The sequence below is a fragment of the Aotus nancymaae genome, unplaced genomic scaffold (genome assembly GCF_030222135.1).
Source record: "Aotus nancymaae isolate 86718 unplaced genomic scaffold, 86718_ANA_hifiasm-v0.15.2.pri h1tg000003l, whole genome shotgun sequence".
Taxonomy (NCBI): domain Eukaryota; kingdom Metazoa; phylum Chordata; class Mammalia; order Primates; family Aotidae; genus Aotus; species Aotus nancymaae.
The window spans coordinates 64,606,626-64,624,453 of NW_026988414.1; the positions used below are offsets into that span (position 1 = coordinate 64,606,626).

At 35.5% G+C, this 17,828-nt stretch overlaps 1 protein-coding gene across 5 annotated transcripts in view; it reads right to left on the minus strand.

Moving 5' to 3' along the window:
• The window catches only part of KDM4C (lysine demethylase 4C), a 390,541-nt gene that overhangs the window by 136,609 nt on the left and 236,104 nt on the right, over positions 1-17,828 (minus strand). For all 5 annotated transcript variants that reach the window (XM_012451385.2, XM_012451384.2, XM_064381825.1 and 2 more), the window contains 2 exons: positions 16,918-17,131; positions 14,411-14,487 (listed from right to left, as the gene is read on the minus strand). In XM_012451385.2, the coding sequence (XP_012306808.2) occupies positions 14,411-14,487; positions 16,918-17,131 (291 nt within the window). The remainder of the gene's footprint in view (positions 1-14,410; positions 14,488-16,917; positions 17,132-17,828) is intronic.

Here is a 17,828-nt window from a genome sequence, read left to right on the forward strand (position 1 = left end):
ATCTGAATATGTAGGTCTAAAGTTCAAAAATGAAACTACTTTCTCTAAAACAGAAGATTCCAAGAGACAAATGATTGGTAATTTCTAATATCAATTATCAGCATCACTATTTATATTTGGGAGGTTGGACAGGGGTAATAAAGGTTGTGTTATAGAATAAAAATAACATAATCCTCAACCATACAAATTTTCTTTAAGCCTAATAATCTCCACCCTAAGCAAGCTCTTGCTTTAGACAGGACAGAAAGCACTGCCTTCAGATTCAACTGAGTGGAGCTAGGGTTGCTTCTAATGAGATGTGCCTCCATCTACAGGAATTAGGCTCAATTTACTGGACTCAGTTTCAAACAGTGGTGGGAGTCAAAGATTCTACTTAACATTCTTTCTCCACCTGCCTAATATTATGGAAAAGTAAACACAGAGTTATAAGGGTTGGAGCTTCATGGTTCCCAAAGATGTCAAGAGTTGCCAGTTTTCTAAGACATAAATTATCTTTACCTGAGACTTAAGGTCAGAAATTAGACTAAGGTATACTCCAAAGTCCCACAGGTGTGATAAATATTTTTTGACAAGTCACATAGAATCTCTAGTTCACAAAATTGAGCAATACTAGGAGGTGGGATTTATGAAGACCGTTACACCTCAGATAGTTCTGGAAATTAATTTTCTATAACTATGATTTATGCAGATAAATGACTTTACTTTGGTTCAGGAGCCAAATAGCCACATGCACTGAAGGGCATGAGTAGCAAACATTACTTAATATGCAGACGCCATTTACTTACAATCAAGTAATATTATATATATATTATATTGGTGGCTGTTTATATATACATATATATGTGTGTATGTGTATATATATGTGTGTGTATATACATATAAATAGCCACCAAAATAGTTTTTTTAAATCACTCCAGTTGTGATATTCCACTCTTTGTAAGTGGAAAAGGAAAGCTAATTCCAAGTGATCATCAAGTGTATAGTTTGCTTATATCTAGTTGTTACTACAATTTAAAAAATAAAAAAAAATTAAAAAAACAGACCAGGTGCAATGGCTCACGCCTATAATCCCAGCACTTTGGAAATCAAGGCAGACAGACCACCTGAGATCGAGAGTTAGAGACCAGCCTGGCCAACATGGTAAAATCCTGTCTCTACTAAAAATACAAAAATTATTGTGCATGGGGGTGCACACCTGTAAACCCGGCTACCTGGGAGGCTAAGGCAGGAGAACCACTTGAACCCAGGAGGCAGACGTTGCAATGAGCCAAGATCACAACACTATACGCCAGCCTGGTCAACAGAGCAAGACTCTGTCTCAAAAAAAAAAATAAATAAATAAACAGGTAAAATAAAGGGCACAATCAACACACGTATGGCCAAGTTGGAAAGCCATTTCATGTTTGGGTTTTGATTTCTTAAAAACATTTTGAGGAAAAGAAAAAAAAAATGTTATGCTTGTTCTATGTATATAATATAACTTTATTATTCTGCAGAGTAAAATAAATGCTTTTCAGTAAATAATAAATGTGTATAATTACCTAGTATATGCATTCCATTATATGGAATGAGAATTCTAACCTATAAAGCGCTCTTATAGTTTTCATTGCAATATCTAGTTTTTGATAGCATGGCAATAGTCATCCAAAACTATAATGGTATAATGGTTGGCTGCTTTTTTTGTTGTACTGTATTACTATCAAGCATAAATATCCAAATTCTCCTGAATTAAGTGTAAAGGTATATACTGAAATAAAATGGAATTTAAGATATAATGTACAGAGCAGGTAGGGTTACAGTAAGGCCTTAAAGTAACTTGTTTATTAGATTTTATTTTTTATAGCAACTTTAGGTTCATAGCATAATTGAAGGATACAGAAACTTCCCAAATATCTCTTGCTCCCACCACGCATAGCTTCCATCATTTTCAACATCCCCCACTAGAGTAGCACATTTGTTACAAGTGATGAACCTACACTGATACATCACCCAAAATCCACAGTTTAGGATTCACTCTTGGTGTTGTACATTCTATGGGCTGGACAAAAGTATAATGACATATATTTACCATTATATTATCATACACAGTATTATAGATGAATGATGTATAATAATACAAATGTATAATGACATGTAATTGGTCATCTGGTCAGTATTTATCAGTGTCACATGTTATTATTATATATTTATCTTATTCATCACCTCTAACTAGATTAAAAGTACATAAGTAAATTTAGTTTTAAGGTCTCTAATTTTTAAGACAAACTAATTAAAGCAAAATGGAAATACAAACCAAGCAAGTATTAAGAAAATTTAAGGCCAAAAAGAACCTTGGCTGAAGATCTCTAATAAAGCCAAAACTTCTCAATATGTTACTTTTACATCTTCCGTCAATTTAGATTTTGTTATCTAGATTATAGGTTTATCAGCAACTGCATTTACCCTGCTTAACCTTCAAGAATTATTTAAGGTAACAAAAAGCTCCCTAGGAGGACATAGCGAAGATGATACTTTATTTGAATTTTTTTAAATTATACTTTAAGTTCTGGGGTACATGTGCAGAACATGCAGGTTTGTTACATTGGTATACACGTGCCATGGTGGTTTGCTGCATCCATCAACCCACCACCTACATTAGGTATTTCTCTTAATGCTATCCCTCCCCAGTCACCCCACCCACTGCTATCCCTCCCCTAGCCCCCCTCACCCCGCTGACAGGCCCCAGTGTGTGATGTTCCCGTCCCAGTGTCCATGTGTTCTCATTGTTCAACACCCACTTATGAGTGTGAACATGCGGTGTTTGGTTTTCTGTTCTTGTGTCAGTTTGGAATTTTTCAAACTGGCAATAAAAAATGACAGCACAGGCTTAATGCTGCAATGTACAGAAGCCAGGCAACTCATGATTGGACAAAGTCACAAAATGGGGTTGGATGTTACATTCTGTGACTTCCTATGATGTTACATTATCAATCTTCACATGCAGTTTTTACTCACATTTGTGACACTCTAACAAAACCCCATAGACCTCAGTCCCCGAAAGGTCCCAGAAAAAACATCCAGATTTCCTGGAGAGAAACATGTACCAAAGTGCTATACTATTCCCCAAATTAAAAAAAAACCTTACACATATTCCTTTTTAATTTGTTTAAACTGCTTATATTTATTTATTCTTTAGAATTTTTTAATTTAAATTCTTCAGAAGAGCACATAGAAAATTCTCCTATTACTTATTAGCAATTAGCTTTTAATACTCTACAGAAGATTAAGGACTTGGATTATGATTTATTGGAATAAATGTAAATATTTAGGTTATCAGCCTATTACAGACATTTAACATCCTCCTTCATAATTAAAAGTATGTCCTTGAAGTAGTGTTCATGTATTTCACAGAAATACTTAGCCTCAACAATTATCAGTATAGGCAGAAAAAAGAAAATGGTGGGGAGAAACCCAGAAAGAAAGCACTACAAATTCTACATTTTTATGGTGAGCAGATTAGCACTAAATTTTAAATTAGCAATAGCCTGCAGTAGAAACTGATGCACAGATTAGAAACAAACTATAGAAATTTAGGTCAAAGTAATGAGAGGATTTTGGAGATGGGGAAGAACAAGATGGCAAAATAGAAGGATCTACCAATCATCCCCTCCTACAGGAACACCAAATTTAACAACTATCTACATTTTAAAAAGTACCTTCAGAAGAACCAAAAATCAGGTCAGCACTCACAGTACCTGGTTTTTCACTTCATATCACTGAAAGAGGCACTGAAGAGGGTAGGAAAGACAGTCTTGAATCAGCAACGCCACACCTCCCTTATCCACTGGCAGAAGCCACGTGGCACGGGAGAGCACAGAAATTTTAAGACAATGCATTGAATTCTGTGCGACCCAGTCACCACAGAAAGCAAACCCAGCTGAACTGACCTGACTCCTGCCCAAAGAGGAAATAGTTAAACCTGCCCAAGCCAGAAGAAAATCACACATCCGTGATCGAACATCAGTTCCAGCAAGCCTTGCCACCATGGGCTACATAAATGTGAAAGGCAGTCTGGGCCACAAAGACTACAACTCCTAAGCGAGTCATGGTACTGAACTGGGCTCAGAGCCACTGGACATGGACCTTACTGAGACACCAGTTGAGGCAGTTGAGGAAGTACTTGTGCCAACCCTGACCTCAATTTCAGGCATTAGAGCTCATGAAAAGAGATTCCTTCCTTCCGCTTGAGGAGAGGAGAAGAGAGAGTAAAAGGGACTTTGCCTTGCATCTTGAATACCAGCTCACCCACTACAGGACAGGGCACTGGTCAGAGTCATGAAGCCTCCACTGCAGGCCCTAGCTCCTGGACAACATTTCTAGACACACCCTTGGGCAGAAGGGAATTCACTGCCTTGAAGGGACAGACCTAGTACTGGCAGGACCCATCACCTGCTGACTAAACAGCCCTTGAGCCCTGAATAACCAGCAGTGACACCCAGGCAGTACCCCGTGAGCCTTGGGTGAGACTCTGAGACTTGCTCACCTTAGTTCCTCACTGTTCTGAGGAAACTCAAAGAAATTCAACCTAACACAAGGAAGAAATTCAAAATTATATCAGATAAATTTAACAAAGAGATTGAAATAATTAAAAAGAACCAAGTAGAAATTCTGAGTTGAAAAATGCTACTGACATATTGAAGAATGCATCAAAGTCTTGTAAGGATAGAATTGATCAAGCAGAAGAAAGAACTAGTGAACTTGAAGACAGACTACTTGAAAACACACAGAGGAGATAAAAGAAGAAAATAAAAACCAACGAAGCACACCTTCTGGATCAAGAAAGCCTCAAAAGGGCAAATCTAAGAGATACAGGCCTTAAAGAGGAGGCAGAGAAACAGATAGGGTAGAAAGTTAGTCAAGAGGAATAGTAACAGAGAACTTCCCATACCTAGGGAATGATGTCCAAGTACAAGAAGGTTAAACAATACCAAGCAGATCTAACCCAAAGAAGACGATCTCAAGGCATTTAATAATCAGACTCCCAAAGGTCAAGGGGAACAAAAGGATCCTAAAAGCAGCAAGAGAAAAGAAACAAATAACATTCAATGGAACTCCAAATATGTCTGTTTGGCAGCAGATTTTTCAGTAAAAACCTAACAGGCCAGGAGAGGGTGGCATGACACATTTAAAGTGCCGAAGGAAAAAAATATTTACCCTAACATAGTATATCCAGTGAAAATATCCTCCAAACACAAAGGAGAAATAAAGACTTTCCCATACAAACAAAACCTGAGGGATTTCATAAGTATCAGTCCTGTCATATAATAAATGCTAAAGGGTTTTTTTTTTTTTTTTTTTTTTTGAGATAGAGTCTCGCTCTGTTACCCAGGCTGGAGGGCAGTGGCAAAATCTCAGCTCACTGCAAACTTCATCTTCCAGGTTCAAGTGATTCTCCTGTCTCAGCCTCCCAAGTAGCTAGGATTACAGGCACTTGACACCACATCTAGCTAATTTTTTTTTGTATTTTTAGTAGAGACGGGGTTTCGCCATGTTGGCCAGGCTGCTCAAAATCCTGATCTCAAGCGATCAGCCTACCTCTGCCTCTCAAAGTGCTGGGTTTACAGGGGTTAGCCACTGCACCAGGCATGGGAGTTTTTTAATCAGAAAGAAAAGGATGTTGATGAATAATAAGAAATCAATTGAAGGTACAAAACTCACTGGTAATATTAAGTACACAGGAAAATGCAGAATATTATAACAGCATAAATGTGGTGTATAAAATACTCTGATCTTAAGGAGAAAGAATAAAACATGAACCAATCAGAAACAATCATGACAACTTTTCAAGATACACAAATTATAATGAGATATAAACAGAAACAACAAAAAGTTAAAAAGCAAGGGGCTAAAATTAAAGTGTAGTGCTTTTATTAGTTTTCTTTTTGTTTCTGTGTTTTTGTTTATGCAGTGTTAAGCAGTTATCAACTTAAAATAATGGGTTATAAGATAGTATTTGCAAGACTCATCATAACCTCCAATCAAAAACCATACAACATAAAAAATAAAGAGGAAGAAATTAAATCATACCACAAGACAAAATCACTTTCAATAAAAGGAAGAAATGAAGGAATGAAGAAAGGAAGAGAAGACCAGAAAACAAGCAAAAGACAATATAATGGCAGGAATATATTCTTACTTCTCAATAATAATGTAAATGCACTAAACTCTCAAATCAAAAGACACAGAGTGGCTCTGAATGGATTAAAAAAAAAAAGACCCAATAATCTGCTGTCTACAAGAAACACCCTTCACTTATAAAGACATGCATACTGAAAATAAACAGATGAACAAAAGATATTCCATGGTAATGAAAGGAAAAAAGCTTGAGTAGCTATACTTGTATCAGACAAAATAGATTTCAAGAAAAAAACTGTAAGAAGAGACAAATAAGGTCACTATATAGTGATAAAGAGGTCAACTGAGCAAGAGAATATGACAATTGTAAATCTATATGCATTCAACAGTGGAGCACCAAAATATATGAGGAAAATATTAGAGATAAAGAGACAGATTCTAAAACAGTAACAGCTAGAGACATCAACACACCACATTCAGCATTGGACAGATCCTCCAGATAGAAAACTAACAAAGAAACATCAGGCTTAATCTACACTATAGACCAAATGGACCTAATAGATATTTACAAAACATTTCAAAGGCCACAGGATACATACTCTTTTCGCCTGCACAGGGATCATTCTCAAGGAGATAGGTCATGTGAGGTCACAAAACATGTCTTCAAAGATTCAAAAAAAAGTGAAATAATATCAGGCGCCTTCTTTGATCACAATGGAATTAAAGTAGAAATAAATAAGAAGAATATTGGAAGATGTACAAACACATGGAAATTAAACAATATGCTGGTGAATGACCATTGGGTCAATGTAGAAACAAAGAAGGAAATTGAAAAAATTCTTGAAACAAATGATAATAGAAACACAACATACCAAAATCTATAGGTTACAGCAAAAGCAGTACTGAAAAGAATGTTTATAGCTATAAGTGCCTATATAAAAAAAGAAGAAGAAAAATTTCAAATAAACAACCTAACAATGCATCTTAAAAAACTGGAAAAGCAAGAGCAAACCAAACTCAAATTAGTAGAAGAAAAGAAATAATAAAGATCAAAGCAGAAATAAATAAATTTGAAATGAGAATGAAACAGATCAACAAGACAAAAACATGGTTTAAAAAAAAAAAAAAAGAAAAACAAAATTGATAAACCTCTACCCAGACTAAGAAAAAGGAGAGAATATCCAAATAAATAAAATCAGAGATGAAAAAAAAAGATATTATAACTGATACTACAGAAATTCAAAGGATCATCAGTAGCTTCTAGGAGCAACTATATGCCAATAAATAGGAAAATCTACAAGAAATGGATAAATTCCTAGAAATATTCAACTTACTAAGATTGAACTATAACGAAATCCAAAACCCAAACAGACCAATAACACATAATGAGATCAAAGCCAAAATAAAAAGTCCCCCAGTAAAGAAAAGCCCAGGACCCAATGGCTTCACTGCTGAATTCCACCAAACATTTAAATAAGAATACCAATCCTACCATAACTCTTCCAAAAAGTGGAGGAAGAAGAAACACTTCAAAACTCACTCTGTGAAGACAGTATTACCCTGATACCCAAACCAGACAAAGGAAATATCAAAAAATGAAAACCACAGGCCAATCAATATCCCTGATGAAAACTGATGCAGAAATCTGCAACAAAATCCTAGCGAACCAAATTCAACAACACACAAAAAAGATCATTCATCATAACCAAGTGGGATTTATCCTAGAAATGCAAGGATGATTCAACATATGCAAATCAATCAACGTGATACATCATATGATTAGAATGAAGGATAAAAACCATATGATCGGCCAGATGCAGTGGCTTATACCTGTAATCCCAGAACTTTAGCAGGCCGAGTCTGGTGGATCACTTGAGGCTAGGAGTTCAAGATCAGCTTGGCCAAATGTTGAAACCCTGTCTCTACTAAAAATACAAAAATTAGTCAGGTGGTGTGGTGGCACATGCCTGTAATCCCAGCTACTCGGGAGGCTGAGGCTGGAGAATTGCTTGAACCCGAGAGCAACAGAGCCAGACTCTGTTTCAAAAAAATAAATAAATAACACACAAAAAACAAAAAACAACAACAAAAAACAAAAACCATATTTTCACTGCAAGTGCAACATCCCTTCATGAAAAATAACCCTCAAAAAAACTGGGTACAGAAGGTACATATCTCAACACAGTAAAAGCCATATATGACCAACCCACAGCTAAATTTAAACCCATCATTTTAAATGGTGAAAAATTGAAAGCCTTTCCTCTAAGACCTGGAACACAACAAGGATTCCTACTTTCAATACTGTTATTCAACACTGGAAACCCTAGCTAGCATAATCAGAAAAGAAGAAATAGAGGGTATGCAAATTGGAAAGGAAGAATTCAAATTATCCTTGTTTGCAAATGATAATAATCTTGCACTTGAAAAAACTTGAAGACTACATCAAAAAACTATTAGAACTGATAAATTCAGTAAAGGTGCAGAAAATCAACATATAAAAACCAGGGGCCGGGCGCGGTGGCTCACGCCTGTAATCCCAGCACTTTGGGAGGCCGAGGCGGGTGGATCACGAGGTCAAGAGATCGAGACCATCCTGGTCAACACGGTGAAACCCCGTCTCTACTAAAAATACAAAAAATTAGCTTGGCATGGTGGTGCGTGCCTGTAATCCCAGCTACTCAGGAGGCTGAGGCAGGAGAATTGCCTGAACCCAGGAGGCGGAGGTTGCGGTGAGCCGAGATCGCGCCATTGCACTCCAGCCTGGGTAACAAGAGCGAAACTCTGTCTCAAAAAAGAAAAAAAAACCAGGAGCATTTCTATATGCCAACAATCTATAAAAGATTGAACAATCTAAAAAAGAAATTAAGAAAGTAATTCCATTTACATTAGCTACAAAGAAAAGTAAATACTTAGTATTTAACTTGACCAGAGAAGTGAAAGAGCTCTACAATGAAAACTATAAAACATTAATGCAAAAAACTGAAGAGGTAAGAAAAAAATGGAAAGATATTCCATGTTCATGAACTGGAAGAATCAGTACTGTTAAAATGTCAATACAACCTAAAGCTAGCTAAAGATTCAATGCAATCCCTACCGAAATACTAATGACATTCTTCACAGAAATAGAAAAAAATCCTAAAATTTATATGGAATCACAAAAGACCCAGAACAACCAAAACTATCCTAAGCAAAAAGAATAAAAATGGAAGAATCATATTAACTTGAAATTATAATACAGAGGTCTAGTAAACAAAATGGTATGGTAATGGCTTAAAAACAGACACTTAGATCAGTGGAACAGAATAGAGAACTCAGAGGTAAATCCATACAGATACAGTAAACTCATTTTCAAGAAAGATGACAAGAATATATACTGGGAAAAGGACAGTATCTTCAATAAACGGTGCTGGGAAAACTAGATATTTATATGCAAAAGAATGAAATTTGACCCCTATTTCTTCCCGTATACAAAAATCAAATCAAAATGGATTACGGACTGAAATCTAAGACCTGAAACTATGAAACTACTAATAGAAAATATTGGGGAAGTTCCCCAGAATATTGGTCTTAGCAAACATTTCTTGAGTAATACCCCACAAACACAGGTAACCAAAGTGAAAATAGATAAATGGGGTCACATCAAGTTTAAAAGCTTCCACACAGCAAAGAAAAATATTGAAGACTCAACCCACAGAAAGGCAGAAAATTTTGACAAAGGAATAACCAGAAAATAAATTGAGCTCAAACAACACTATAGGAAAAAAATCTAATAATCTGATTTAAAAATAGGCAGAAGATCTCAATAGATATTTCTCAAAAGAAAATATACAAATGACAAACGGGTGTATGAAAAGGTGCTTGACCACTGACATTCTTCACAAAATAGAAAAAACTAACTGAACACATGGAGACAGAGACTAGGAGGATAGTTACTAGAGGCCAGGAAGGATATTGGGGGTGTGGGAAATCGGAATGGTTAATAGGAACAAAAAGAAAAACGAAAAACACCTAGTATTTGCTACACAACAGGGTGACTACAGTCAAAAATCATTTAATCATACATTTTAAAATAACTCAATGAGTATAACTGGATTGTTTGTAACACAAAGCATACATGCTTGAAATGACGTATACCCTATTTCACCTGATGTGGTTATGCATTGCATGCCTATCAAAGTATCTCATGTAACCCATAAATATATACACCTACAACATACCTACAAAAATAACAAATAAAAATATTTTATAAAAAGTACTGAGATAGAGATGAAGTCAAAATAACAAGACACTAATATCAGATACTAATATCAGAGTGTTGACTTTGGATACCTAAAATCTAGATTTGGTAATGTTTGGAATGTGCTCTAAAATGATTATATAATAAAGGAGCAAAAATTGCTTCAAAAGGAATTACATAGACCAAAAAGGGTTTCAATCAAACAGAGCTGAAAATGATATAATAAAGCTGGTTTATAACCCATAAGTCAAATGCTATAGCTTTCAGAAAACTGTATCTATTTATTTGGGTAATACTGAAATAGGGTAAAGCAGGGACTCAAAGCAATGATATCTAATTAGAATTATGAAGTATATAACCTGTATCCAAGGATTGACAGTTATTTGTGGAGTTCTTTATATCATTTCATTTCAATTGAGGTTGGGCATACAGCCATAATCCTAGAATCCAAATTAGGGTGCAATAAAAAATTGTAACTAATCTCTCCTCAAGCATACGCAATTGAAGCTGCAATGTAATTTTTGGTTTTTATTTTAATTGACGTGAATGGAAAAGTAAGAAAATGGGAGCACAATGAATCAGAGTCAGGTCTAAACCTAACCGTTAGAAACGGTGAGGACAAAGAAAGTCACATATAAAGATCTGGCCCACATCACTATGATCTCTATCTTGATAATTTGAGTCCAGAGTGACATCTATTCTTTAGAATTGGAAAATAAAAAGACAGCTGATCTATGCTTATTGACTCCAGCCACGCATACACCCTCCACTTTCTTTCTTGCCCAGAATGAAGCTGATAAAACTTGCTACATTTTAACATAAATGTATTTATTTATGTCTGGGAATGGGTGAAATAATCATAAATGTCTTTACTTCAAAAATATTATTAACTCTATGATATAGTACTTTTATAATAAAGTCTCTATTTTTAAAAAGACTCTTTAAAAAACAGAATTTTTATAGATACAATTCTAACATACCTCATAAAAAATGAATATGAGGTGTTCAAAAGCACTTACCATAAAAGGTAATAGCTATAGGACAATTACATTTGTTGCATAATCATGTGTCTCAAACTAAATATGATACAGGAATATTTTACATTTCTGATGTATAACCTTACCTTCACAAGGCAGGTTTTTTAAAAAATTCCAGGAAATAATTAAGAATGAGAGTCAGTGAACTACAAGCCAACAATGAAATATCATCTGATTTCAGCTGCACTATTTGATTTCCAAGAGCTCCTTTAGAGGCTAGGGCTCCTCTGGAGTGTAAAACTGAAAATATAAGATTGATTGCTGAAGAAGGCAGGTTTAAGGACTTTCAAATGCAATCATTGCAGCCACAAAATTTAAAGAAATCATACTTAAGTGTTTAGTAAAAATTAATATTGCAACACTCACTGCCACACTAAATCACAGGGTTAAAGGCAGAATATCAATACCATCAGTTACTTCTCTACAATACTTAAACTTCATTCAATTATTTTTAAACAGAAATAGGAAGGGAGGTTCACAGACAAAGTACACTCAAATGGATATGCTGAAAAAACAATTGGATTCCACAGTGAATTCAGAACATTTACAGGTAGAAATAGGAAATTATGTAGGTCTAAAAATTGTAATGTTAGACTCAAGAGTTCCCAGTTCAACTGCAAACTGATAGAGATCTACATAGTTTCAATATTAAAATAGAAATGGCAAGATTGCATTTTTTGAGGGGGCAAGGAGTTAAAATTAATAGATGCTTTAAATCTATTCCAAAGAGTGATTAATCATAGTACTTTCTGTATAGAACATGCTACATGAAAACAGCATAATCAATCAGAACCAGCTTTACAATCAGGGTGAGTGGCCTAGGCCTGGCCCTGGGTCTGCCATGCAAAGGACAATGGTACCTTGGACAACAGGACTGCTCAGTGTGTGAGCACAGGAGCCAGGCAGTAACTGTGGATGGAATAGAGAACTCTTAATGCCTTGGTGAGCTGGATTAGATAATCTCTAGTTTCTAAACTTATGATTCAGGGTAAAGGAGAGAACATCACTGGCCAAACTGATTCTGCAATACTCTATGTTGGCTCATGTACTAAGAATAGGACCTATATAATAAATAAGAGCTTCATATATCTATCTGGTCCAGATTAGAATCGGGACTTCTGGCTGTGTTAAATATGCCTTACATTTATTAACATAATAATCACATGAAAGGAAATATGATCATGTGTCACATAAAGATATTTTGGTCAAAGATGGACTGCATACATGACAGTAGTTCCATAAGATTGTAAGGCTGTATTTCTTTTGTACCTTTTCTACGTTTAGGTACATGAATACTTACCATTGTGTTATAATTTCCTACACTACTCAGGACAATATGTATACATTGTATAACCTAGGTGTCTGGTGACTATACCATCCGGGTTTGTGTAAGCACACTGTATGATGTTCACACAATGACAAAATTGCCTAACGATACATTTCTCAGAATGTACCCCTGTCATAAAGTAATGCATAGCTGTACCAAAATGTTTTCTGTGCCCACTGATGTAGGGACTTCTTAAATGGGAGATAAAACCTCTAACATTAAATATACCAGATTATTTGGACCATAAAGAATGTCCATATTTTTCTCCCTTCTTCTACTCCCCAAAGTGAATGCCAGCAATAAAATCATCCAGAAAGATACCCCTCTCAGACTTACTGAGAACTAAATATACAAAGTCATGACAAAAATATTCATCATGCAAGGCATATTGTTTATATTGTCATTCAGATTTTTAACTTCGGTTGCAAGGAAGTGTAATTCTTGTCATTAGAGATCATTGAGGAATAAAGTAAATGCTGCTACTACAGGTGAAATCATCAAGCTGAGCACCTTCTCTGAGATCATGAGTGAGAGATACACTGCTGAGGTCTGACTGTTCTTCACCTTCAAGAATATATTGATTTCTCTTGAAAGACAATTTTTTATTCTTTCAACTTTGAGAATCAATTGAAAGACAATTTTTAAGAAAATTAAGGTAGAACTTAATTAATGGCAACATATTTGACATAGATTATTGGAATGAAAATCAAAGAAGTAAGCTAATTTTCTTTATTATTAGAAGCTAAATTTCTTTATTATTATGATTATTATTGTTATTGTTATTTTCTTCTGCCCCATAAAATCTGCAGGAAAGTAGTAAGGTAAATTTTTAACAAGATCCTTAGGAAAAACAATTTAGATCAAGAGAAGTCATTGTCTCGAAAATTATTTCTTATTAAATGTTCTATCTAAAATTCACAGCAATGCCTGGCACAGAGCAGAAACTCTAAAATTTATTAAGGTAAAAATTTAAGGGATGAATAAACGGGGAAAGATCTCATGTTAGCTGAAAAGTTGGATACTGAGGCCCGGCACAGTGGCTCATGCCTACAAGGCCAGCACTTTGGGAGGCCACGTTGAGAGGATCACTTGAGCCCAGCAATTCAAGAACAGCCTGGTCAACATAGTGAGACCTTGTCTCTGCAAGATAATTAAAAAATTAGCCAGGTATGGTGGCAAATGCCTATAGTCCCATCTACCTGGGAAGCTGAGGTGGGAAGATCACTTGAGCCCAGGAGTTCATGATTGCACCACCACACTCCAATCTGGATGACAGAGTGAGACCTTGCCTCAATAAAAGAAAAAGAAAAGTTGGATATGAATAGGGGTCATTGAGGATTCTCCCACCCTGACTGTTACTTGAAATACTTATTTTCAAGTATTGCAAAATATCGCTGGACAAGAAAATGAAGCAAAATTCTGAGGCCTTGAAAATGTAAATGTGGACATAACAAACTGACAGTCCATGCAGATTCCTAAGTATAAGACTGACACCTAGAAATGTACCTAATATTTCTACAATAGATATAGAACCAACAGGTAAGATGCTTCTTAGAGGGAAGACTAGAAACACAAGGAAGCGTGGAATTGCACATATAAGACCCTGAGCAATCTTATCTTTTCACTTGACTCAAATGTGTCAACCGTGGGTAGGGTGAGAAGAAAGATTAAGCAATACTAAAATAAGCCACTTACTGCTGTCCACGCATTTCTTTTGCACCGGGCACACAGCCATCCATCAGAGATCTCATGAGAAGGAATACCATAACAACCTATAAAATAATAGTATGTAACCATGCATTAGGTCTTTTTCACTTTTAAAATATTGCAGATCTCAGTAGTGAAATAAATAAAAATAGGACATTAGCCTACCACAGTGTCTTTATTTCTACTGCACAGAACAAAACATAAGCAAGGTGAATGTGAGTCTTATTGATAACTAATACAACAGTTATAGAGAATACTTATGGAACATCTTCAATGGGTAATAAAATTTTAAACTGTCAAGTCTAGTAATTTCTTCATGCACAGACATCTCAAAGTAAGTTATAATCCATAGGTCAAGGTTAAAAAATGTTAAAAATAATAAAATAAATACATTTTGACCTAATTATTATTACTATTTTTTTTTGAGATGGAGTTTGGCTCTTGTTACCCAGGCTGGAGTGCAATGGCGCGATCTCGGCTCACCACAACCTCCGCCTCCTGGGTTCAGGCAATTCTCCTGCCTCAGCCTCCTAAGTAGCTGGGATTACAGGCACACACCACCATGCCCAGCTAATTTTTTGTATTTTTAATAGATACGGGGTTTCACCATGTTGACCAGGATGGTCTCGATCTCTTGACCTCATGATCCACCCGCCTCGGCCTCCCAAAGTGCTGGAATTACAGGCGTGAGCCACCGCGCCCGGCCGACCTAATATTTTTAAATTAATATAATTTTAAATTACTTCAAAAAGTAAGTTTATCTACCTTTAACCTCAATGATAGGGCAAATGCTGCAAATTCAGAGTTCGCAATGAAGGAGTATTTTCAATTCAATTTGTCTTTTCAGTTCATGCCTGATCCAAAGTAACTATCTAATGTGATGGCTGATGGTGCAAATATACATAGCAATTATATGGCATCATAGAACACATGCCACTCTGACTTCTTGAGATAAGAGAATTTTGAAATATTTAAATGAGTAATTTTTAATATCTCTGATATTAAAACCCCCTCCTTATAAGAGGGTTAAGATTTAATGAGCAATTTTTTTTAAAATTTCTCTAACATTTGAGATGGAAACAAAATAACAGAAATGTAATTTTCCAAGGAAAAAAACCTATCATAGATAACCATGCCCATAAAATAATGACTTAAAGCATATGTGTATAAAATAGTATGGCTACACTGTATAGCTGCTACATTCAGAAATCAGATTGTATCCCAATTATTTTGTGTCCTGGTACTTTACCTATTATATACACAAAATAATGTAAGGTGTGTGTGTGCGTATTACAAATTGTCTTCAATACAAACAGAAGATGACTATTATTACATTTCAAGCAGATGATGTTTAAATCCCTTGAGGAAGTATATAGTATCTAATTAATAAATGATAGATGGAAGCTGTTTCAACTCTAATATAAGGTGATTATTACTCTGAGGTAAATATAGAAGATAATATCTATATTATAAACCATGCAAACTACATTGATAGAGACAGGCCATACCTAAGTGTGTTACTAGAATATGTGATTTAGTAAGATCTAGAATACTAAAATGCCTTAAAATAGAGTTGCAGTATATGAGATCCCGTTTACGTATTTTATAGGATTTACATAGTAGACCAATAAATACTTACCATTTAGCCAATTCTTAAAAATAATAAAATGAAATAGGTAATGAGACTATCTCAGTCCAGGGGTAAAACAACTGTAATGACTATTCTCCCCTGGAAGGCAACAGAGATTTTTACCCTTATGAAATTAAAAAAATTTAACTCAGTACAATTCTCAGAATAACTGAAGGAATATTCATTTCTTCACAAAGAAAAACAGTCATCAATCAATATCAGACTTTCAAATTAAGTTTTTATAAACTAGATCTTAAAGTAAGTAAAATTTAAGCATGTGAAAGGAACCCCCATGATGACCTCTCATCTGGACCCCAAACAAACAAACCAACAAAAAAACCCCAGACCTGCTCTCCACTGATACTACATAAAAGAGGTGGAAAGGCCGGGTGCAGTGGCTCATGCCTGTAATCCCAGCACTTTGGGAGGCCGAGGCGGGCGGATCAGGAGGTCAAGAGATCGAGACCATCCTGGTTGACATGGTGAAACCCCGCCTCTACTAAAAGTACAAAAAATTAGCTGGGCATGGTGGCGTGTGCCTGTAGTCCCAGCTACTCGGGAGGCTGAGACAGGAGAATTGCTTGAAATTGGAAAACGGAAGTTGCAGTGAGCTGGGATCGCGCCACTGCATTCCAGCCTGGTGATAGAGCGAGACTCTGTCTCAAGAAAAAAAAAAAAAAAAGGTGGAAAAAGAATGAATATACTAACTCATACTTTTACTAGAAGAAATGTGAAAAAGAATGATATAACCATTAAGAATGCCAATAGTCCATGCAACAGATCTGACAGGTTCTAAAAATGTGAGAAATAAAGATGATGTGAAATGCTGAAAAGCTAGTGATTGATGAATTATAGATCCATTTACTTGCATGAACCCGTACGCAGCACTTTGCACAGGAAATCAGAAGACTTGTTCCATCCTCTTCAAGAAAGGCATTGGGTGGAGAATATTCTATATTTTCTTCACTATAAATAAAACACATCTCTGGTATGAGGGGCTTAGTCTTTCCTTCAGACATAACGACTTCATCTAATTTTGTCTCCCATCTAGCATCATTTTCTTCATTGCTGATATCTGGCTGAAAAACACAACATTTCCACATGAGTGAAAAACATGGAAAAGAGCTCATCATTGTGGTCACTCAAATCCACTAACTCCTGTTCCAGACACTAAATTCTAACTTTTGTTCTTCCGGTTGTTCTTGACCAAACTACTAGTTTTTATCAACATTCCACCTCAGACTCCCACCCAAAAGCTAACCTGCAGGAACAGGACAATATCCTATATGTCTGCTCATATAAGAAAGTAACTAGCTCACTGTTTTCCTCTTCTGGCATAAAAAAAATAATAATAACAATAAAAACATTTTTAAAAAAAAGAAGAAGAAAGTGACTAGCTATTAAAAATGTGTCTTTCCAAAATTAGTTCATGGAAAGCATCAATTCTTTTGCTTCTTCATATGCACTACTGAACAGATCGGCTTTCACTTACTGTAGAATCATACCTTGCTATACTTGAAGGAACCTACAAAGACCCGAGTTTTTATCTGTGCAGCAGTATTAAGAGAGGCTTTAAGGGGTTTTGCCTCATCACAGTATTTGTAAGCAAGAGAGAGAGAGAACTGGCACATGTCACTAAATAAGAAAGGATAATGTATCAAACAAAATTATCATCTCATACCAAAAGATATAAAAAATATGTTTAGTATTTACTTGAAACTATAAGTAATGAATTACCTTATAGGTTTTATATTACTGAATCTCCCCAAATCTTAT